We start from the raw sequence: 23,796 nt of genomic DNA on the forward strand, positions 1-23,796 counted from the left end.
CATGGGCAGGATAAAGTTACATGATGAGATTCTAGATGCATGTAGCCACCACTAGGGGGAGCTCTGTGGGTACTGAGTTATAATTGAGTAATTACATGCACGGTGAGCTCCCTCTAGTGGCAACAAAAATCTATCTAGAGTAAAATCTTTACTCTTCGGTGTTTTACTCTTTCCCTGCAGGCAAGGCTTGGAGATGAATAAGGTGATGCAGGAACTGGGCAAGTCATTAAGTGACCAAGATGTCAACTCGGTAGCCGCTCAGCATTTTGAGTCTCAACAGGTACACAGCATAGCACCTTGGGACCCCCTATGGGTTATATTTGGAAATCATAGCCACTTCTTACTCTTTGTTGTATGTAGAGGCTAGAGCTTCTTGAGACCAAATATAGGTTATGTGTGAGGTCGTGGATATATAGGACTCCTTTTATATTATATGTGAGGTTATGGATGCATAGGACCCCCTATATATTATATGTGAGGTCATGGATGCATAGGACCCTTTATATATTATATGTGAGGTCATGGATGCATAGGACCCCCTATATATTATATGTGAGGTCATGGATGCATAGGACTGCCTATATATTATATGTGAGGTCATGGATGCATAGGACTGCCTATATATTATATGTGAGGTCATGGATATATAGGACTCCTTATATATTATATGTGAGGTTATGGATGCATAGGACCCCCTATATATTATATGTGAGGTCATGGATGTATAAGACTGCCTATATATTATATGTGAGGTCATGGATATATAGGACTCCTTATATATTATATGTGAGGTCATGGATGCATAGGACCCCCTATATATTATATGTGAGGTCATGGATGCATAGGACCCTTTATATATTATATGTGAGGTCATGGATGCATAGGACTGCCTATATATTATATGTGAGGTCATGGATGCATAGGACTGCCTATATATTATATGTGAGGTCATGGATATATAGGACTCCTTATATATTATATGTGAGGTTATGGATGCATAGGACCCCCTATATATTATATGTGAGGGTCATGGATGCATAGGACTGCCTATATATTATATGTGAGGTCATGGATGCATAGGACCCCCTATATATTATATGTGAGGTCATGGATATATAGGAATCCTTATATATTATATGTGAGGTCATGGATATATAGGACTCCTTATATATTATATGTGAGGTCATGGATATATAGGACTCCTTATATATTATATGTGAGGTCATGGATATATAGGACTCCTTATATATTATATGTGAGGTTATGGATGCATAGGACTGCCTATATATTATATGTGAGGTCATGGATATATAGGACTCCTTATATATTATATGTGAGGTCATGGATGCATAGGACCCCCTATATATTATATGTGAGGTCATGGATATATAGGAATCCTTATATATTATATGTGAGGTCATGGATATATAGGACTCCTTATATATTATATGTGAGGTCATGGATATATAGGACTCCTTATATATTATATGTGAGGTCATGGATATATAGGACTCCTTATATATTATATGTGAGGTTATGGATGCATAGGACTGCCTATATATTATATGTGAGGTCATGGATGCATAGGACTGCCTATATATTATATGTGAGGTCATGGATGCATAGGACCCCCTATATATTATATGTGAGGTCATGGATGCATAGGACTGCCTATATATTATATGTGAGGTCATGGATATATAGGACTCCTTATATATTATATGTGAGGTTATGGATGCATAGGACTGCCTATATATTATATGTGAGGTCATGGATGCATAGGACCCCCTATATATTATATGTGAGGTCATGGATATATAGGAATCCTTATATATTATATGTGAGGTCATGGATATATAGGACTCCTTATATATTATATGTGAGGTCATGGATATATAGGACTCCTTATATATTATATGTGAGGTTATGGATGCATAGGACTGCCTATATATTATATGTGAGGTCATGGATGCATAGGACTGCCTATATATTATATGTGAGGTCATGGATGCATAGGACCCCCTATATATTATATGTGAGGTCATGGATGCATAGGACTGCCTATATATTATATGTGAGGTCATGGATATATAGGACTCCTTATATATTATATGTGAGGTCATGGATGCATAGGACCCTTTATATATTATATGTGAGGTCATGGATGCATAGGACTGCCTATATATTATATGTGAGGTCATGGATACATAGGACCCCCTATATATTATATGTGAGGTCATGGATGCATAGGACTGCCTATATATTATATGTGAGGTCATGGATATATAGGACTCCTTATATATTATATGTGAGGTCATGGATGCATAGGACTGCCTATATATTATATGTGAGGTCATGGATACATAGGACCCCCTATATATTATATGTGAGGTCATGGATGCATAGGACTGCCTATATATTATATGTGAGGTCATGGATATATAGGACTCCTTATATATTATATGTGAGGTCATGGATGCATAGGACTGCCTATATATTATATGTGAGGTCATGGATACATAGGACCCCCTATATATTATATGTGAGGTCATGGATGCATAGGACTCCTTATATATTATATGTGAGGTCATGGATATATAGGACTCCTTATATATTATATGTGAGGTCATGGATGCATGGGACCCCCTATATATTATATGTGAGGTCATGGATGCATAGGACCCCCTATATTTTATATGTGAGGTCATGGATGCATAGGACTGCCTATATATTATATGTGAGGTCATGGATGCATAGGACCCCCTATATATTATATGTGAGGTCATGGATGCATAGGACCCCCTATATATTATATGTGAGGTCATGGATGCATAGGACCCCCTATATATTATATGTGAGGTCATGGATGCATAGGACCCCCTATATTTTATATGTGAGGTCATGGATGCATAGGACTGCCTATATATTATATGTGAGGTCATGGATGCATAGGACCCCCTATATTTTATATGTGAGGTCATGGATGCATAGGACCCCCTATATATTATATGTGAGGTCATGGATGCATAGGACCCCCTATATTTTATATGTGAGGTCATGGATGCATAGGACTGCCTATATATTATATGTGAGGTCATGGATGCATAGGACCCCCTATATATTATATGTGAGGTCATGGATGCATAGGACTGCCTATATATTATATGTGAGGGTCATGGATGCATAGGACTGCCTATATTTTATATGTGAGGTCATGGATGCATAGGACCCCCTATATATTATATGTGAGGGTCATAGATGTATAGGACCCCCTATATATTATATGTGAGGGTCATGGATGCATATGACACCCTACATGTATCATATGAGGAGGTCCAAGCCACTTTGGTCACCTTCTATATAATATGTAAAGCTTGGGACTCCCCCAAACATTATATGTGGAGGTCATAGCCCTATAAGACCTATTATATTTTATGTGCATATGATGGCTACTCCTGGGATTCCCTATATACCTTTTGTGGAGGTTGCAACTGCTGGAGACCCCCTATATATTACATGTGGAGGTCTTCGTCCTTAGTACCCCCATTATTAGAGCAGAAAGACGCTGCAGCCTGGAGGACCTGGCTCCCTCATACAAGGTCTGCATGCACTTATACAGCACATTATATATACATTATTATATTTAGACCTCTCCTTTAAGGCAGCTGATGGATAAAAGGGGATTATCCTGACAGAAGAACCACTGGTAATGATCCCTCCATACATTTTTTGTCAGATTCTAGAAAATAAGTGGAGCACAGAGCTGATACAGCTATCTACCATCCAGAAGCAGGAATACCAGGAATGGGTGATAAAGTTACACCAGGACCTCAAGAACCCAAACAACAGCTTTATAAGGTGAGAAGAGACTGTAGGAGGGGTTCTTACTGCTTACTCCACCCACACACAGTGATTGACAGTGAGAGTCCTGATTACCCCGCCCACACACAGTGATTGGCAGTGAGAGTCCTGATTACTCCACCCACACACAGTGATTGACAGTGAGAGTCCTGATTACCCCGCCCACACACAGTGATTGGCAGTGAGAGTCCTGATTACTCCACTCACACACAGTTATTGACAGTGAGAGTCCTGATTACTCCACCCACACACAGTGATTGACAGTGAGAGTCCTGATTACCCCGCCCACACACAGTGATTGACAGTGAGAGTCCTGATTACTCCACTCACACACAGTGATTGACAGTGAGAGTCCTGATTACTCCACTCACACACAGTGATTGACAGTGAGAGTCCTGATTACTCCGCCCACACACAGTGATTGACAGTGAGAGTCCTGATTACTCCACTCACACACAGTGATTGACAGTGAGAGTCCTTATTACCCCGCCCACACACAGTGATTGACAGTGAGAGTCCTGATTACTCCACTCACACACAGTGATTGGCAGTGAGAGTCCTGATTGCTCCGCCCACACACAGTGATTGACAGTGAGAGTCCTGATTACTCCGCCCACACACAGTGATTGACAGTGAGAGTCCTGATTACTCCGCCCACACACAGTGATTGACAGTGAGAGTCCTGATTACTCCGCCCACACACAGTGATTGACAGTGAGAGTCCTGATTACCCCGCCCACACACAGTGATTGACAGTGAGAGTCCTGATTACTCCACTCACACACAGTGATTGGCAGTGAGAGTCCTGATTGCTCCGCCCACACACAGTGATTGATAGTGAGAGTCCTGATTACTCCGCCCACACACAGTGATTGACAGTGAGAGTCCTGATTACTCCGCCCACACACAGTGATTGACAGTGAGAGTCCTGATTACTCCGCCCACACACAGTGAATGACAGTGAGAGTCCTGATTACTCCGCCCACACACAGTGATTGACAGTGAGAGTCCTGATTACCCCGCCCACACACAGTGAATGGCAGTGAGAGTCCTGATGGCTCCGCCCACACAGTCGGTAACATGTCGGTAACCTCGATCTCTCTTCTCTCCTTCTTAGTGATGAAATTAAAGTTCAGCCGAACCGCTTCCAAGAATCGGCAGACCCGGGTCAGGTGATGTATGAGGAGCACGGGCAGCTGGAGGAAAGTTTTACCATACACTTAGGTAAGAGTTTCTTGTACCTCCCTTGTGACCCTGCACCCAGGATTAGGGTTAGTGACATCGCTCTTCATCCTCTCCCTAGGCGCGCAGTTAAAGACCATGCACAACCTGCGGCTGCTGCGGGCGGACATGCTGGACTTCTGCCGACACAAGCGCAACCACCGCAGCGGAGTAAAGCTGCACCGGCTCCAGACAGCCCTGTCCCTGTACTCCACCTCCCTGTGCGGCCTGGTGCTGCTGGTGGACAACCGCATCAACTCATACAGCGGCATCAAAAGAGGTAAACGCTGCAGTACCACACATAGCCTGTGGACAGATGTGGCGCTGTTTCTACAGGAAGCCAACCTCACACTGCAAAACTGCAACCCCACACTGTACTCCTCCAACCCTACCCTGTACTAATACAACCCCACACTGTACTACTCCAACCCCGCTCTGTACTACCCCAACCCCACACTGCTGTACTACTCCAACCCCACACTGTACTACTCCAACCCCGCACTGTACTACTCCAACCTCACACTGTACTACTCCAACCCCACACTGTACTCCTCCAACCCCGCACTGTACTCCTCCAACCCCGCACTGTACTCCTCCAACCCCACACTGTACTACTCCAACCCCACACTGTACTACTCCAACCCCACACAGTACTACTCCAACCCCGCACTGTACTATTCCAGCCCCACACTGCACTGCTACAACCCCACACTGTACTATTCCAGCCCCACACTGTACTACTCCAGCCCCACACTGTACTACTCCAACCCCACACTGTACTGCTCCAACCCCACACTGTACTGCTCCAACCCCACACTGTACTGCTACAACCCCACACTGCACTGCTACAACCCCACACTGCACTGCTCCAACCCCACACTGCACTGCTACAACCCCACACTGTACTGCTCCAACCCCACACTGCACTGCTCCAACCCCACACTGCACTGCTACAACCCCACACTGCACTGCTACAACCCCACACTGCACTGCTACAACCCCACACTGCACTACTCCAGCCCCACACTGCACTACTCCAGCCCCACACTGTACTACTCCAACCCCACACTGTACTGCTCCAACCCCACACTGTACTTCTACAACCCCACACTGCACTGCTACAACCTCACACTGCACTGCTACAACCCCACACTGTACTCTTCCAGCCCCACACTGTACTCTTCCAGCCCCACACTGTACTCTTCCAGCCCCACACTGTACTCTTCCAGCCCCACACTGTACTCTTCCAGCCCCACACTGTACTCTTCCAGCCCCACACTGTACTCTTCCAGCCCCACACTGTACTCTTCCAGCCCCACACTGTACTCTTCCAGCCCCACACTGTACTCTTCCAGCCCCCACACTGTACTCTTCCAGCCCCACACTGTACTCTTCCAGCCCCACACTGTACTCTTCCAGCTCCACACTGTGCTCTTCCAGCCCCACACTGTGCTCTTCCAGCCTCACACTGTACTCTTCCAGCCTCACACTGTACTCTTCCAGCCTCACACTGTACTCTTCCAGCCCCACACTGTACTCTTCCAGCCCCACACTGTACTCTTCCAGCCCCACACTGTACTCTTCCAGCCCCACACTGTACTCTTCCAGCCCCACACTGTACTCTTCCAGACCCACACTGTACTCTTCCAGACCCACACTGTACTCCTCCAACCTCACTTCTATATAGTATATGCTTCCCGCTGCTTCTGGTTACTAGCTTGTCTCCCATACTCGGAGATTCAGAACTATGTATTAGTCAATGATGATGAGAATTGGAATTTTTTATAGTAATTCTGAACTTTTTTTCTCCATTGCCATCAGACTTTGCCACCGTCTGCCAGGAATGCACCGACTTCCATTTCCCGCAGCTGCAGGAGCAGCTGGATGTGGTGCAGCAGGTGGTGCTCTATGCCCGGGCACAGAGGAGCCAGAAGGCAAAACACCAACAAGGTAAGTGAGGTTACTGCACGGATAAAGGGGTATTCTGCCAAGCCAAACCCTGCACCGCTCCATCTACTGGGTCCCCACCCATCGACCCAAGTGATACACTGCTAGGGTATGTTCATACAACCTGCACCCCTCAAAATCTGCTGGTACATAGAGTTGCGATGTGCCACATGAATGAGGCTGAGGTGCAATTCTAAGTCCAGCCACTACGCACTGTAGGACGCTGTGCTTCACGAGCAGGGAAGATACCACATTGCCAGAACACTATGATCCTAATCAGTAAGGGCTGCCTGTTTCGGACCCCCACTGATTAAATTTTAATCACCCATCATAAAAATCCAGGCATACCCTACATAGTGACATTAAAGGGGCTTTCCAGGAATTCGGCACAAGCCTGTAAAGAGTTGGGGGTGACCAAAAAAAACCCAAGGGAACTCGCCTCCGTTCTCACAAAAGTGTTGAAGGTCATTTCCAGCATCTGTACAGTAACTCAATTCTATAGTATCAGAACGTTAAAAATTGCTGAGCGCAGCGCTTTGGTATCTCCTAGACAGTGAATGATTGTGCAGTGAATGATTTTTGCTGCTCCCATACTATTCATTGGAGCAGCAGTAAGTATGCCGGACCTGACCCTTAACCATTTAGTGGGAACCAAACGGGGGTCCCAGCAGTTGGACCCTCACCGATCAGCTTGTTGTTAACCTACAACCCCTTTAATGTGCTTGTATAGGTGGGATAAGGCCGGAGGGTTGTAAACAGCTCAGGCCCCTTCCCTCCCCGGTGACGTGAATATATAATGAAGCCGCATCTATATTTATCCGTGTCTGTATTTGGCCCTGTCATCTGCTCTCGCCGCTGCCGCTCTATAAATTGAATGGCAGCTCGGGACGCTCCTAAATAGAAGCCCGGTGGACGCTTTCACTAAGTAGCACGAAGTGAGAGCGTAAAAAAACGGTCGGCATGACGATTTCAACAATTTTTGGCTCCGATTCCGAACTCCGGAGCTAAAAGGAACTTCCAGGACCTGCGTAATCCTCCTATGATCTGCAGGTTGGAGCTGGGTCAGATCTTGATGCATAGGGCTGTAAATTCCAGGACACCCACCACTCCCTCCATCTCTCTTTACATGACATGCACTGCTCATCCTGAGCCTCCTGGTTCCTAAATATAAACTGATATTAACCCTGCAGTCTCTATAAAGAAAAGCAAGAGTGCTCTGATCATATAGTTGTTAGTGTAGGGGGACACAGCACCGGCCAATCAGAGGCTTCCATGGACACTTCCTGTAACGTCACAAATTACTTCCTGTGTCCAGGGAGATTACTGATTGGCCGAAACTTAGGTTACTGATGTGACGGGGGAAACTTAAACCTCCCCTTAACCTTTCATGGTGGGTATTTGCGGACCCTTCACTATGCGAGGAACCTCTGGTGTCGTATGACTCGCAAAAATAAGATGACGAAAAAATTCTGTCCATCTAAATCGCCCAAAGCGAGGAAGTAGGGAACGAATGGTATTTCCCTAATTATCCCACTGTCATCGTACTGAGGTGACATAAATATACCGCTAAATTACTGCCCAAAGCAGCGGAATCACACGGGGCGTCATCACATCCAGAAATGGAACCTTCACGGAACGTTCCGGAACGGATTCAACCTGTTCTGAGGGTCTTCATGTGTCAATTACCTTCATATCAGACTCTTCCATTCTCAGTCTTGGGGGGGCAATCCCAAAGGAGAAATGGGGGGGTTGTGAATACTCCGCATTCAAGGGTTGGTTCACATTCAATCCTAGAAAGGTAGGTATCCCACATGGACAATCCAGACTTCCAGATTTCGATTTTTTTGTAGTCATTTCCCAATGCAATCCAGTCTTTAGCATAGTTTTACTGATACAGAGTACCAAACCTTCAGCATAGCTATAGAGGTGAAGGGGTTTTGCCACTATATACACTTATTTCCCATCTATAGGATTGATCGTGTCTCAGGGGACCCCCAGTAATCATGAGAACAGGTGCCGGGTGTGCACATCCGTATCGTTGATATGGGCCTGTAGACCCCCAGAACTCATGATCACTGAGGATCCCAGCAGTAAGTTCTTGATTCACAATACTGTACGTAGAAAATAAGGTTATATAATGTAAAAGAAAATCCCTTTAAATCATTCTTTTGATAGGGTTCTCCCTGTCCGCTCTTAAATGCAGGAGGATCTGCCTCCTGCTTGTAAGAGCTGGTAGGGGAAACCCCCTAACAGTGTGAAGCTACATCTTATGGGATACACTGGAGATAGTGTCAGGAGGGGTGAAATGATTATCTTATGCAGCAGATGCCCACATGGACAAGTGGGCGGGGCTTGATTAGAAGGGGAGGAGTCTGAGAGATTGTGGAGTGTTTTGAAAGACGGCACAGTTCACACATGGAGGTCAGATCTAGCTTGAATCCTTGACTCTATTCCGCCAATCTTGGTGATTTTGGGGTCAGAGGAGTCTAAAGGAAGTGTGCAAAATGCATTAATTAAACAAATCTTTAAAAAAAAAAAATACTTTAAGCAATATAAAAAGAATTCTAGCTATTTGTAGCCACCACTAGAGGGAGCTTACTGCATATTGGTTACACAGAAAACTGAAAACCAGGATTGTATACAAAGAGCTCCCTCTAGTGGTAACTGCGGGAGGCAACGTTTGTTTTATTCAACCTGGAGGAGATTTTGGAGATGTGTTAAAGGCATGAAGGGTGAGCATTCCCATGATAGGTTGTAGTAGTGGTAGGTGGGTCACTTTAAGGCAGTAGTTTGCCTTCTGCATGGGTATGTGATGGGCGCATAGCAGGGATGCCTGATGCTTTATGCTAGTCCTCCTTTAGCTCATGTCCTGCTACAACCCCCCTCGCCCTCCCCATACCTCAGGGATAAGCAGAGCTCACACACGTAACCGGACCCCGCTCCTCAAAAATACAATTATTCCAAATGGACCCTAAGAGCGCTCCGTGCCCCATTAAGGGTTATAGAGAGGACGGGGCGGGTGCCAAAAACCTTCCCAGCCCGTAACTCTATCAGCCTGATCCTCTGGTGGGGGGCGTCAGGGGACCTTTTTGCACATCCGATGATACGTCTTGATGCGTATTAGTGATGGGGTGCCATGTTCTCTCTCTGATCCGAGGACAGATGTGGCCTCCTATGGGGATGAAGTCATTTTTACTGAGGTTGCGTTTCTCCGCTTTCCACAGTTCCTGATGACAGGCGTTTAATGATGACCAAGGTCATGTGCTGGAAGGGTCTAAAAGGGACGCGTGTCTTAGGCAACGCTGACAGGCACGGGGCAAGTGGTACCATTCCTCATAAAGAGGAGCTGTCACCACCGTGGGAGGGGGCTTTTTTAGTAAATAACTTGTTTTTCCCTTTAAATCACAATTCCGAAGGGTTCTTAGAACTTTGGAATGTTGACGTTCCTCTGTTATGCTTCCTGGGACTGTAGCACTCTGTCAAAGGGTTTGTCAGTGACAACAAATCAGCATTGCTGTCTCAGTGTTGGGACCACCACAAGTCAAGAGAACGGGGGTTGCACCCCCTCCCCCCTTGTGCCCCAAAAAGAAAAGCCAGCAAGCGCGCATGTGTGACCGGCCGCTCCATTCTTTTCAGTTATAATGAGGGGCAACGGACCCCGGTTCTAGTGATCCAAAGGGGGTCCCATGGCTGAGACACCTCCACCCTCTGGATAGCAGCTCACTTCTTGTCACTGGACATCACTTTTAAGGGGAACCACTAGACATGTGGCCATTCTTAAAGGGGTTTTCGAGGAATCCTGAAAAATCCCTCTGTAAAGCTCAGGGTAAATATTTCGACTGAAAACCAAGTCTGTGACGTTCCCTGAGTCACAGAGAGCGACTGTTCAAAATTTGGTGATTGTAAACGCGACGGTGCAGACTCCGGACAGACATAAATACACACATACATACACACACAAACACATACATGCATGCACATATATACATGCATACACATATACACACGTACATACACATATATACATATATATACACAAACACACATACACACATAAAAACACACACAAATGCATACACACATACATACATATATACACACATCCATACATACACATATATACACACACATGAACATACATACATACACACACATACATACACATATATACATACATATATACACACACGAACATACATACACACACATACATACACACATGCTTACATACATATTTACATACATACACTAAGCTTTATATATTAGATTTTTTGTAAAGTTGTTTTTCCTATTGAAATAATTTTTTTTTTACATTTTATTTATAGTTTTGTCTCTTATTTATTAAATACAGTATTTACCAAAAATAACAATTTAGTATTTATGGGTTTTTTTTCCCCCCAGAGGCGAGCAATGGGAACGACGGACGTGGAGACAAGGCAAAGACTGCTGAGCGCAACCAGTCTAATCTGTTACCAGGTGAGGGCGCTCTCTACCCAGCACATCCTGGCTTATCATACTGGGACTGGTGGTCCCTATAGTGGTTGTGGTAGGAAGCTGAGAAATCCTGGTTTCTAACCAACAAGAATAAGGAATAGTTGAATGTGATGTAGTCGGTCAACATTGTGACTCTATGCCATGGGGGCGGTATCATTGCATATATGGCATGCATTTAAGGGTTGTACCCCACCCCCTTCCCCATTGTGATTTGCCATTGCTTCCCCTCAGGATAGATCAGCCAGAATCTGTATTACCAGATATCCCATTGCTTGTACATTCCATATGGAGATTCTAGAATTTGTTAAAATTTTGTATACCAGCAGCCACCACTAGGTGGAGCTCTCTACACATATTTTTATTAGAGGGCATCTGTCTGCATTTGTGATTATGTATAACTGCAGGCACGGTTAGGTAGTAGTAGTAATAGCGGTAGTAGTCCCAGAGAGATGATTTATATCCCAGGATTGCAACTTTTGTCGGCGTGTCTGTCCTCACACTGCTGTGCTGTTAGCTCTGAGGCATTGAGCTGCTCAAAAGCGCATCCACTTTTCTTTGAGTAAAAACTCTAGGAGGATTTTAGTATAACACTATAGCATTCACAGAGGAGAGAATATCATAGCAGAGAGCACAGCAGTGTGAGGATACCCCCCCAGATACTAAAAACCTGAAATTTAAATTCATTTTTTTTTGTAGTGCTACGGCTACTAGCTACACACACACAAAGGGACAATTACACAGATCTCCAGGGACAATACCTAACACTGCCTTCAGAAAGCTAAGAGCACAGCAGTGTGAGGACACACACCCAGATGATAAAATCCTGCAATATAAATCTATTTTTTTTTGTAGTGCAGCGCCAACTAACAACACACACAACGGTATGATAACACAGATATCCAGGGAAAATGCCTTACACTGCCTTCTGGAAGCTAAGAGCACAGCAGTGTGAGGACACACCACCCAGATGCTAAAATCTTGCAATATAAATCCATTGTTTTGTAGTGCTGCGGCTACTAACAGAAACAAAGGTACGATTACTCAGATCTCCAGGCACAATACCTAACACTGCATTCCGAAAGCTAAGAGCACAGCAGTGTGAGGACACGCCCACAGGAGCTACTATCCTGCATTTTCTTGGTAGTGCAGTGGCTGCTAACAACACACATAAAGGTACAATTACACAAATCCCCAGGGACAATTCCTAACACTGCCTTCTGGGAGCTAAGAGCAGCTTGAGGAAATGTGCCCAGTGCACTTGGTGAAGCTACAAGTCTAGAATTTAAATTTCACAGTCCTGCTGCTACTAACAACGTACACAAGAGTATGATTACACATCTCTCCATGGCCAATACCTAAGACTGTCTACATAGAGAACAGAGCACTGGAGTGTGAAGACGACCCCAGAATCTACAATCATGGAATATAAATGCATTTTTCACAGTCCTGCTGCTACTAACAACACACACAAGGGTTTTGATTACAAAGATCTCCAGGGATACTTCCTATTTGTACCCTTAGACTTGACCTGTGTGCCCCCTGGTGGCCGCCATAGCCCGGCTCCGGGGCAGAAGTCCTGTGGTATGCAACTAGTATACATCCAGGGATTTGTAGATGTTCTCCGCCCGCACGCTATAATCAGGGGAATGTAATATGTTTGTTTCGGAAGCCACAGCATCAGAAAATAGCCTGGAAAGGAGAGGAAATGTCCCTTCTCTGGGTAATTGTGCGCTACCTGACCCCATGACGTGACGCAGCAGCTTTCTTTAGATATCTCCGTGGTTGTCACCGAGTCATTTTCATCCCGCGTTGTCTTCCAGGGGAATTTTACGTGAGCCGGCACTCCAACCTCTCCGAGACTCATGTGGTTTTTCACCTCTGCGTGGACGATAACGTAAGAAGCGGTAATATCACTGCCCGCGATCCGGCAATTATGGGCTTGAGGAACATCCTGAAGGTGTGCTGTACCCACGATGTCACTACTATCAATATCCCGCTGCTACTCGTCCACGAGATGTCAGAGGTGAGGGAGAGTGTGCCATCTACCATAAGGGCAGGGGCTTGAAAACAGCACCATACATGTCCACAGGGTGTGTTTGGTATTGCAGCTCAGCACAATTTTTTTTTTTTTTTTTTTTATTGATTTGCAGTACCTGACATAAACTGTGAACAGGGTGGCGCTGTTTCTTTAAAGAAAACCTCTATGTTTTTCATAGATTGATGCCCACGCTTATTAGCCGTATGGTGTCTGCTGTATAGTACAGCAAATGTCTGCCATGTATGGCAAGGTCTCTGTTCCTGAGCCCCCTTCACTGATCTTTAAGTAAAGACTGATCTCCATATCTACCAACTACAACTCTGTGTCTCTTTAAAAGGCGCCACTCCACTGATTCCGACCCAGTTGGAATTTTTTCTCTAGCCCACACCGTTCCCGAGCAATCAGAGCTTTTATTTTAGGTATTCATCTGACAATTGGGCGGCGCTAGGGTGGGTTGCACCACCCACCTGCCAGTCTAGTGCCTATTTAGCATATAAGGGGCTGAAAGTAACGGCACTGATTGCTCAGGAACCGTATGAGCTAGAGAAAAAATTCCAACTGCGTCGGAATCAGTGGAGCGGCACCCATCTAAGGAGGCAAAGTGTGGGGGGTGTTGGAAGTGGTGAGACGTTCCCTTTAAGATTGATAAACTATCAGGATGTGATTCATTTCAGGTCTGTGGGGCTCTGACAACTAGTAGCCAATCAGCTCTTCGAAGTTTTTCACAGTAGTTGGATGAGTGCTATGGACTGTTCTCTCCTTACCTAGCACAGCGCCATACATTGTATAGTGGCTCTGCATGGTATTGCAGGCGCAGCCACAAGCCGCAAACTGGCCATGTGACCTATGGAGATGATGACCTGTGAAGTGGAATTGGATATCTAAAAAGTTGGTGCCCCCCACAAATTTGTGGAAAATCCCTCTAAATTGATTTTGTTTTCCTTCCTGGCCTTTAAAGGATATATCCAAGCAAAATAAGCATTTTTGTGATGTCCATATCCCAGCTTGAACTGAGATTACCCCTTTAAGTGGTAACATCTGGGGACACAAGGGAGGTCACTTATTTTTGGTAAATTGTTCATTTTTAATTAACTCGTAATAAGGCGATAATTGGTTCCCTAATTGTTATCTGCTGCGAGTGAAGGCGGAGCAGAAACATATGGAACCGAGATGCCTAATTTATGACCCCCATCCCCAAACACCTCCTTCCCTCTCTTGACCACCGACACCGCAACTCAAATCACTTCTCCTCGCAAAGCTGGAACAATCGACAAGAGGCTGAGAGATGCCAAGTGTGAAACCAGAGTGTGGCAAGGAAGGATGTGTAGGAGGTGGAGAGGCACGTACACAAACTCCATGACCCGGACAAGGATGTCCCAATGGTTGATCTCCGCTTAATGGTAGGGTTCGGAGATAACCTCCCGTTCCCTGACTGATACAAGTTCATCGCATGAACCTGGCGATTCACAACACCCTATATTAAGGTTGTCCAGGGTCAACGCGGAGTTGTGTAGGGAGACGTAAAAGTAGACAGAGGGTTCATAACAATAAACACCTTCACAACCCAAAGTTTTGTATAAAAGCAGAAACAAAACTATTGCCATAGATGTGTTTATATTTGTAGCTTCTATGTAGTCTCCCTGGTAACAGACTACAAACCGTGAACCTGTAGTCATATTCCCTCTTCTCTGTGCCAGGATAGGATGAGGTGTGACTGTAGGATCGGACTCTTGCTGTATGCTGGCATGGAAGCATGGGGCTATCCAGGGAATCTCAATTTACTATCGAGTCAATTTATTTACCAATTTTGTTTTCCCCTTCCAAGTTTCTGCTCTTTTAAAATAATTTATCTCATCTGAGGGACACGGAAGCAGCGTCTTTACACTGCCTTACAATAATTATCCAGGTCACATGGTCTTTTCCACCTTAGAATTGGTAGTGTCGTGGGATGGATTCATGGTGCTGGACTGAAGACATCCTGTCCCCTCAGTCACAGCAGTGACCAGACAATGGGGCACATTTACTTACCCGGCCGCTGGAGTTCACCGAAAGTGCGTTGTCCGACGATAATGCCCTGTGCCGCGATTCACTAAGATCGTGCCCCCGATATCCTGCATGTGTCGCTTCCCCGCTCAGGTCCACAGGAGTTCACCTTCTTCTTCCTGGTGCATGTAAGTGCATTGGATTGCGACACAATTTGAAAGTTAAATCCCGCGCTCAGTCCGAATCAGTCGGATCGTCACGCCCCCTAATTTGTGTTGCATGGAAGCCAGCACAGCAGGATAAGAAATCGATCGCGTGCGCCAAAATTCCAGCGCAGACACTTGCTAAATACCTGTCCGGGCTGTGTAATCCCCAAAAACGTTGCACAGTTCGACGAAAGTGGGCTCCACGACCCTTAGTAAATGCCCCAATGTGTGTATCTCTTGCTAACTTAGTGATCTGTTGTGACTGAGGGGGCTAGATATCCTCAGTAAAGCAGAATGAATCCAGCCCCTAGTCACATGATACAATGATGCTCCACCTCTTGGGCGGGAAGAACATGAATCAGAGTAGTAATGCATCACGTGACCACGGGCTGGATTCACGGTGCTGTACTGAAGACATCCTGCCCCCTCAGTCACATTACGGGCCAGACGTTTTGTATCTCTGTATACGCTCTGGTAATCTCTGGTAACGTAGTAATCTATTGTAATCTCAGCACAGCAGAATTAATCCAACCCCGGTCACATGGTGCAATGATGCTCCACCTCCTGGGCAGGTAAGACAATGGGGCACATTTACTAAGGGTCCTCAGCCGCGAATCCGTCGGGTTTTTCCCGAATATTTCCTCTTTGCGCTGTATTTCACGGGATTGTGGCGCACGTGATCGATTTTTGGCGCAATCGCGCCGATTTTCGCGCGACAGAAATCGGGGGGCGTGGCCACCGGACAACCCGAAGGATTCGGAAAAACCTCAGAATTTAAAAAGCCATTTGTGTCGCAAGATCAAGCACTCACATACACCAGAAAAAAGCAGGTGAACTCCGGCGGACCTCAGCGCAGCAGCGACACCTGGTGAATATCGGCGCACGGACCTAAGTGAATCCCAGCAGAACCCGAATCAGCGTCGGAGAACCTGCCGCTGGATCGCGACTGGACCGGGTAAGTAAATGTGCCCCAATGTGACCTGGAGCTTCATTGTAAAGTGTAAAGTCACTGCACCCAGGTCCCTCAAATCAGATAAATTATTTAAAGGAGCAGCAACCAGAAATGAGGGAAGCAAAGGACCCCCTATTCTTGTTATACTTGGAATTTCGGCATATGACCCCCCAACCATCATCCTCTGGATAGGGGAGAAGTCTTCTTTGTAAAACTCCCCTTTAAGGTGGATGCCAGAGGATTTGGGAAGGTTACAGGGTGTCAAATTTAGATTGTGGTATTTTTGAGATGCAATTTATTTGGAGGGTTTAAAGTTTATATGACATGACTGCCGCAAGAGGGGTCTGTGCCTTAAAGGGGTTGTCCGGTTTAGAAAACGGATATTAAACTACCCTATTATTAAATCCAGATCTAATCTCTATATCAGAGTGAAGAGAAAGAGCAAAGGACCGGCCCTGTCCTGCATTGATTTAAAGGGGTAGACTGTAATGCTTAGATTTACCTAAGGTGGCGCTATTGGGAAATGAAGCACTTATTATTTAGTATTACCATAGATAAGAGACGATTGCTGGGGGGCTCCCTGCTGGGGGATACCAGATAATCAGCTCATTTACAAGGGACCTTTTTAAAGGGTAAGGTAAGTTCAAAGTGGAGCATCCCTTTAAGTGCTTGTAAGTGAACTTGCTCACCTTGACAGATGACATGAGTACAAAGACTGTTCATTTTAGTTTTAGGAGATGGGTTGCGATCATTATCCAAAACACAGGGCAGAAACCACTGTCAGACGCCTACGCTCGCTGTTGACAGCACGAAATGGAAGAGTGTGTGTTACGTGTAGGCAGATAAATTACGACGAGGCCTGAAAGATACGGCTCCCAGAATTATGGGTCTCTCTGCCTCTGGGGCTTCGCTAAGCAGTTATTTCTCCTAAATTGGCTTTTAAAGGGGCATCATCCTTTGGGTGGATGATACAGGATGTAACTCAGGATCAGTACAGGATAAGTAATGTCATGTATGTACACAGTGACTGCACCAGCAGCAGAACAGTGAGTGCAGCTCTGGAGTATAATACAGGATGTCACTCAGGATCAGTATAGGATAAGTAATGTCATGTATGTACACAGTGACTGCACCAGCAGCAGAATAGTGAGTGCAGCTCTGGAGTATAATACAGGATGTCACTCAGGATCAGTACAGGATAAGTAATGTCAAGTATGTACACAGTGACTGCACCAGCAGCAGAATAGTGAGTGCAGCTCTGGGGTATAATACAGGATGTAACTCAGGATCAGTACAGGATAAGTAATGTCATGTATGTACACAGTGACTGCACCAGCAGCAGAATAGTGAGTGCAGCTCTGGGGTATAATACAGGATGTAACTCAGGATCAGTACCGGATAAGTAATGTCATGTATGTACACAGTGACTGCACCAGCAGAATAGTGAGTGCAGCTCTGGGGTATAATACAGGATGTAACTCAGGATCAGTACAGGATAAGTAATGTCATGTATGTACACAGTGACTGCACCAGCAGCAGAATAGTGAGTACAGCTCTGGAGTATAATACAGGATGTAACTCAGGATCAGTGCAGGATAAGTAATGTCATGTATGTACACAGTGACTGCACCAGCAGCAGAATAGTGAGTGCAGCTCTGGGGTATAATACAGGATGTAACTCAGGATCAGTACAGGATAAGTAATGTCATGTATGTACACAGTGACTGCACCAGCAGCAGAATAGTGAGTGCAGCTCTGGGGTATAATACAGGATGTCACTCAGGATCAGTACAGGATAAGTAATGTCATGTATGTACACAGTGACTGCTCCAGCAGCAGAATAGTGAGTGCAGCTCTGGGGTATAATACAGGATGTAACTCAGGATCAGTACAGGATAAGTAATGCCATGTATGTACACAGTGACTGCTCCAGCAGCAGAATAGTGAGTGCAGCTCTGGGGTATAATACAGGATGTAACTCAGGATCAGTACAGGATAAGTAATGTCATGTATGTACACAGTGACTGCACCAGCAGCAGAATAGTGAGTGCAGCTCTGGTGTATAATACAGGATGTAACTCAGGATCAGTACAGGATAAGTAATGTCATGTATGTACACAGTGACTGCACCAGCAGCAGAATAGTGAGTGCAGCTCTGAAGTATAATACAGGATGTAACACAGGATCAGTACAGGATAAGTAATGTCATGTATGTACACAGTGACTGCACCAGCAGCAGAATAGTGAGTACAGCTCTGGGGTATAATACAGGATGTAACTCAGGGTCAGTACAGGATAAGTAATGTCATGTATGTACACAGTGACTGCACCAGCAGCAGAATAGTGAGTGCAGCTCTTGGGTATAATACAGGATGTAACTCAGGATCAGTACAGGATAAGTAATGTCATGTATGTACACAGTGACTGCACCAGCAGCAGAATAGTGAGTGCAGCTCTGGAGTATAATACAGGATGTAACACAGGATCAGTACAGGATAAGTAATGTCATGTATGTACACAGTGACTGCACCAGCAGCAGAATAGTGAGTACAGCTCTGGGGTATAATACAGGATGTAACTCAGGATCAGTACAGGATAAGTCATGTCATGTTTGTGTAGAATTCTTCTCGTTTGGACTTGGTATAATGTAAGATGGGAGTAGTAGTCCTGGGTCCCTCCTATAAATAGTGCGTGTTGCTGTCCTCCTGTGTGCAGGGGCCGGGAGGTCTGTACATCGCGCTGTATATGACTCGCACGTCCACACGTACACACTCGCCACCTCGTAATAATAATGAGCACTTCCTGATTCCTCTGTCTCTCTAGGAAATGACTATACCATGGTGCCTGAGGAGAGCCGAGCTGGTGTTTAAGTGTGTGAAAGGTAAGACAACGTGTGAACGTCTATGGTGCGACCTCATAGTAAACACGTCTCGGGTTCCCATTGTTCCCGTCCACAATCCAGGCATATTTTATGAGGACTGAAATCATGTTCTGGCTGGAAGGGGAAAAAAAAAATTTGGAAAGGTTTTATTTTCTGTTTTCTTCACCTCACGTAAGCAGCGCAGGCAGCGGCCGCATCCCTGGCTCCTCCGGCCTTCCTGTGCTTGTTTATGTGTGCGCTGTGGACAGCAGGGTCAGATCAGGACGAGCTTTGTACCCCAATAACAAAGGGGGAGCCTCATTATTTGGGAATATATATTGTCTGATCCTTGGAAAGCTGAGTGAAAACTCCCACCCTCTCCTCTCACAGACAGCAGTTCTCCTCTCTCAGGCAGTAGTTCTCCTCTCACAGACATCAGTTCTCCTCTCATAGACAGCAGTTCTCCTCTCATAGACAGCAGTTCTCCTCTCATAGACAGCAGTTCTCCTCTCATAGGCGGCAGTTCTCCTCTCATAGACAGCAGTTCTCCTCTCATAGACGGCAGTTCTCCTCTCACAGACAGTAGTTCTCTCATAGACAGCAGTTCTCCTCTCATAGACAGCAGTTCTCCTCTCATAGACAGTAGTCCTCCTCTCATAGACAGCAGTTCTCCTCTCATAGACAGCAGTTCTCCTCTCATAGGCGGCAGTTCTCCTCTCATAGACAGCAGTTCTCCTCTCACAGACAGTAGTTCTCTCATAGACAGCAGTTCTCCTCTCATAGACAGCAGTTCTCCTCTCATAGACAGTAGTTCTCCTCTCATAGACAGCAGTTCTCCTCTCACAGACAGTAGTTCTCTCATAGACAGCAGTTCTCCTCTCATAGACAGCAGTTCTCCTCTCATAGACAGCAGTTCTCCTCTCACAGACAGTAGTTCTCTCATACCAAATTCAGAGTAGGCTAAGTGTTGATCTAATAAACTTCAGATTATTTGGAATGCATTCATGGCATGGACCTTTCTTTACCCTGTTGTTTTTGAATTCAAGTAGTTCTCTCATAGACAGTAGTTCTCCTCTCATAGACAGTAGTTCTCCTCTCATAGACAGCAGTTCTCCTCTCACAGACAGCAGTTCTCCTCTCATAGACAGCAGTTCTCCTCTCAGAGACATCAGTTCTCCTCTCACAGACAGCAGTTCTCCTCTCATAGACAGCAGTTCTCCTCTCACAGACAGTAGTTCTCCTCTCACAGACAGTAGTTCTCCTCTCACAGACAGTAGTTCTCCTCTCACAGACAGTAGTTCTCCTCTCACAGACGGCAGTTCTCCTCTCATAGGCAGCAGTTCTCCTCTCATAGGCAGCAGTTCTCCTCTCATAGGCAGCAGTTCTCCTCTCATAGACGGCAGTTCTCCTCTCATAGACGGCAGTTCTCCTCTCATAGACGGCAGTTCTCCTCTCATAGACGACAGTTCTCCTCTCATAGACGGCAGTTCTCCTCTCATAGACGGCAGTTCTCCTCTCATAGACGGCAGTTCTCCTCTCATAGACGGTAGTTCTCCTCTCATAGACGGTAGTTCTCCTCTCATAGACGGTAGTTCTCCTCTCATAGACGGCAGTTCTCCTCTCATAGACGGCAGTTCTCCTCTCATAGACAGTAGTTCTCCTCTCATAGACGGCAGTTCTCCTCTCATAGACAGCAGTTCTCCTCTCATAGACGGCAGTTCTCCTCTCATAGACGGCAGTTCTCCTCTCATAGACAGTAGTCCTCCTCTCATAGACAGCAGTTCTCCTCTCATAGACGGCAGTTCTCCTCTCATAGACGGCAGTTCTCCTCTCATAGACGGTAGTTCTCCTCTCATAGACGGTAGTTCTCCTCTCATAGACAGTAGTTCTCCTCTCATAGACAGTAGTTCTCCTCTCATAGACAGCAGTTCTCCTCTCATAGACATCAGTCCTGGTTGGATGGAAGAAATATCTGCCTATTAGATGGGGATCCCATCACAGATTTTGTATTGGGGCCTAGAAGCTCCACGTATTATGTACATAGAACCTTTTTGTGACATCTTTTGTTATTGTAGGTTTTATGATGGAGATGGTTTCCTGGGATGGAGGAGTTTCGAGAACGGTGCAGTTTCTTGTCCCTCAGGTACGATGCAAGGATCCCCTCAGTGGCGGTAACCTTCCTCCTCATCCTTCTATGTTTCTATCGATCACAGAGGTCCTCTTCTCCATCCACATGTTGGTGGGGATCTGAGCATTGGGACATGCATTGCCTGCCCTACAGACTGGGGTACACGACATGACACCCACCCCCTCAGGCCTGATCATTGCCATACTCAGGTGATATAGCACCCCCTTCACATCTGTTGTGTACATCACGTCTTATTTATTGCCTGATCAGCATATCTGTACAAAATAAGAATTTGGAAGCCATTGTCCCCCCCTCAAGGGCTGCGGCCGCCCCTCTGGGTTCCCACGGGGGTCATAAAACTATCAGCAGGCGACACAGTGACCAAGATGAAAAGGAAAAACCTCCCGCTCAGAATGTGCCTCGATGTCTTTGTCTAGCGGGATCATCTATATTAACAGGAAGAGACTGTCAGAGCCGTGTGACACAATGACACGTATTCTTACAGCACGGTGGGTAGGGGGGAGGGGGGGGCTTTAACCCTTTCTTTCTTTCTGGGGAGGGAGGGGAATACATATACACAGGTGGCAGCAGTTTAGAATAAGGAAGACCTCATAACAGAATCTGCAGGGGAGGGAGGGGGATCACATACACAGGTGGCAGCAGTTTAGAATAAGGAAGACCTCATAACAGAATCTGCAGGGGAGGGAGGGGGATCACATACACAGGGGGCAGCAGTGTAGAAGAGGAGAGACCTGATGGCAGAATCTGCAGGGGAGGGAGGGGGATCACATATACACAGGGGGCAGCAGTGTAGAAGAGGAGAGACCTGATGGCAGAATCTGCAGGGGAGGGAGGGGGATCACATATACACAGGGGGCAGCAGTGTAGAAGTGGAGAGACCTGATTGCAGAATCTGCAGTGTGGGGGAAGGGGATCACATATACACAGGGGGCAGCAGTGTAGAAGAGGAGAGACCTGATGGTAGAATCTGCAGGGGAGGGAGGGGGATCACATATACACAGGGGGCAGCAGTGTAGAAGAGGAGAGACCTGATGGCAGAATCTGCTGGGGAGGGAGGGGGATCACATATTCTCAGGGGGCAGCAGTGTAGAAGAGGAGAGACCTGATTGCAGAATCTGCAGGGGAGGGAGGGGGATCACATATTCTCAGGGGGCAGCAGTGTAGAAGAGGAGAGACCTGATTGCAGAATCTGCAGTGTGGGGGAAGGGGATCACATATACACAGGGGGCAGCAGTGTAGAAGAGGAGAGACCTGATTGCAGGATCACATATACTCAGGGGGCAGCAATGTAGAAGAGGAGAGACCTGATTGCAGAATCTGCTGGGGAGGGAGGGGGATCATATATACACAGGGGGCAGCAGTGTAGAAAAGGAGAGAACTGAGGGTTGAATCACAGGTTAGGACATGGCTGTGCTAATACATGAGAGCTGGGGAAGGAGGTAGAACTATCATGATGTCCTCTATGTTTGTTCTTGACTTTTTTTTAATTTCTATATTCACAGAACATCTCTGAAGAAATGTTTTACCAGCTGAGCACCATGCTTCCTCAGATCTTCAGAGTCTCGTCCACACTCACCCTCACGTCTAAACGCTGAAGTCTATTGTCTCTGTGAAATATAAAGGCCCATCCAGAAGCCGCCATTATGGAGCATTGACAATGCAGCCAGCGGTGGTGACCTGTGATCTTTCCCCTCAATAATGTGACAAGTCCCCTGGATTATAGGGAAGACTACAACTGGCAACCTCGGAGGGCATGTGCCCCTATGGGCAGCAGTGGGAGCCATGGGCTCGGCGTGATCTGTATATGTATGAGAGTATAGAAAACTAATAAACATTCCAGCTCAGTGATGGCTTCTGTGTGATTACCTGGTGGGCCGGGGGAAGGCTGAGGTCCCAGCATACCAGGAGAGTCCACTGCTTCTGTGAGTGAATTGTAGTACCAGACACAACCTCTGGACAACCTCTATAGAGACCAAGGACCAGACCCTCATCTATAGAGACCAAGGACCAGACCCTCATCTATAGAGACCAAGGACAAGACCCTCATCTATACAGACCAAGGACCAGACCCTCATCTATAGAGAC

At 46.0% G+C, this 23,796-nt stretch overlaps 1 protein-coding gene across 1 annotated transcript in view; it reads left to right on the forward strand.

Moving 5' to 3' along the window:
• FERRY3 (FERRY endosomal RAB5 effector complex subunit 3) overlaps positions 1 to 23,555 on the forward strand; it is a 31,431-nt gene extending 7,876 nt beyond the window's left edge. Inside the window, exons 5-14 of the mRNA XM_072145414.1 lie at positions 181 to 280; positions 3,737 to 3,858; positions 4,979 to 5,085; positions 5,165 to 5,362; positions 6,904 to 7,032; positions 11,431 to 11,505; positions 13,344 to 13,546; positions 19,526 to 19,583; positions 21,638 to 21,705; positions 23,214 to 23,555. Coding sequence (XP_072001515.1) covers positions 181 to 280; positions 3,737 to 3,858; positions 4,979 to 5,085; positions 5,165 to 5,362; positions 6,904 to 7,032; positions 11,431 to 11,505; positions 13,344 to 13,546; positions 19,526 to 19,583; positions 21,638 to 21,705; positions 23,214 to 23,306 — 1,153 coding nt within the window. The 3' untranslated portion in view covers positions 23,307 to 23,555. The remainder of the gene's footprint in view (positions 1 to 180; positions 281 to 3,736; positions 3,859 to 4,978; positions 5,086 to 5,164; positions 5,363 to 6,903; positions 7,033 to 11,430; positions 11,506 to 13,343; positions 13,547 to 19,525; positions 19,584 to 21,637; positions 21,706 to 23,213) is intronic.
• The last annotated feature ends 241 nt before the right edge of the window (positions 23,556 to 23,796 follow it).

Source organism: Engystomops pustulosus, chromosome 4 (genome assembly GCF_040894005.1).
Source record: "Engystomops pustulosus chromosome 4, aEngPut4.maternal, whole genome shotgun sequence".
Lineage (NCBI taxonomy): Eukaryota > Metazoa > Chordata > Amphibia > Anura > Leptodactylidae > Engystomops > Engystomops pustulosus.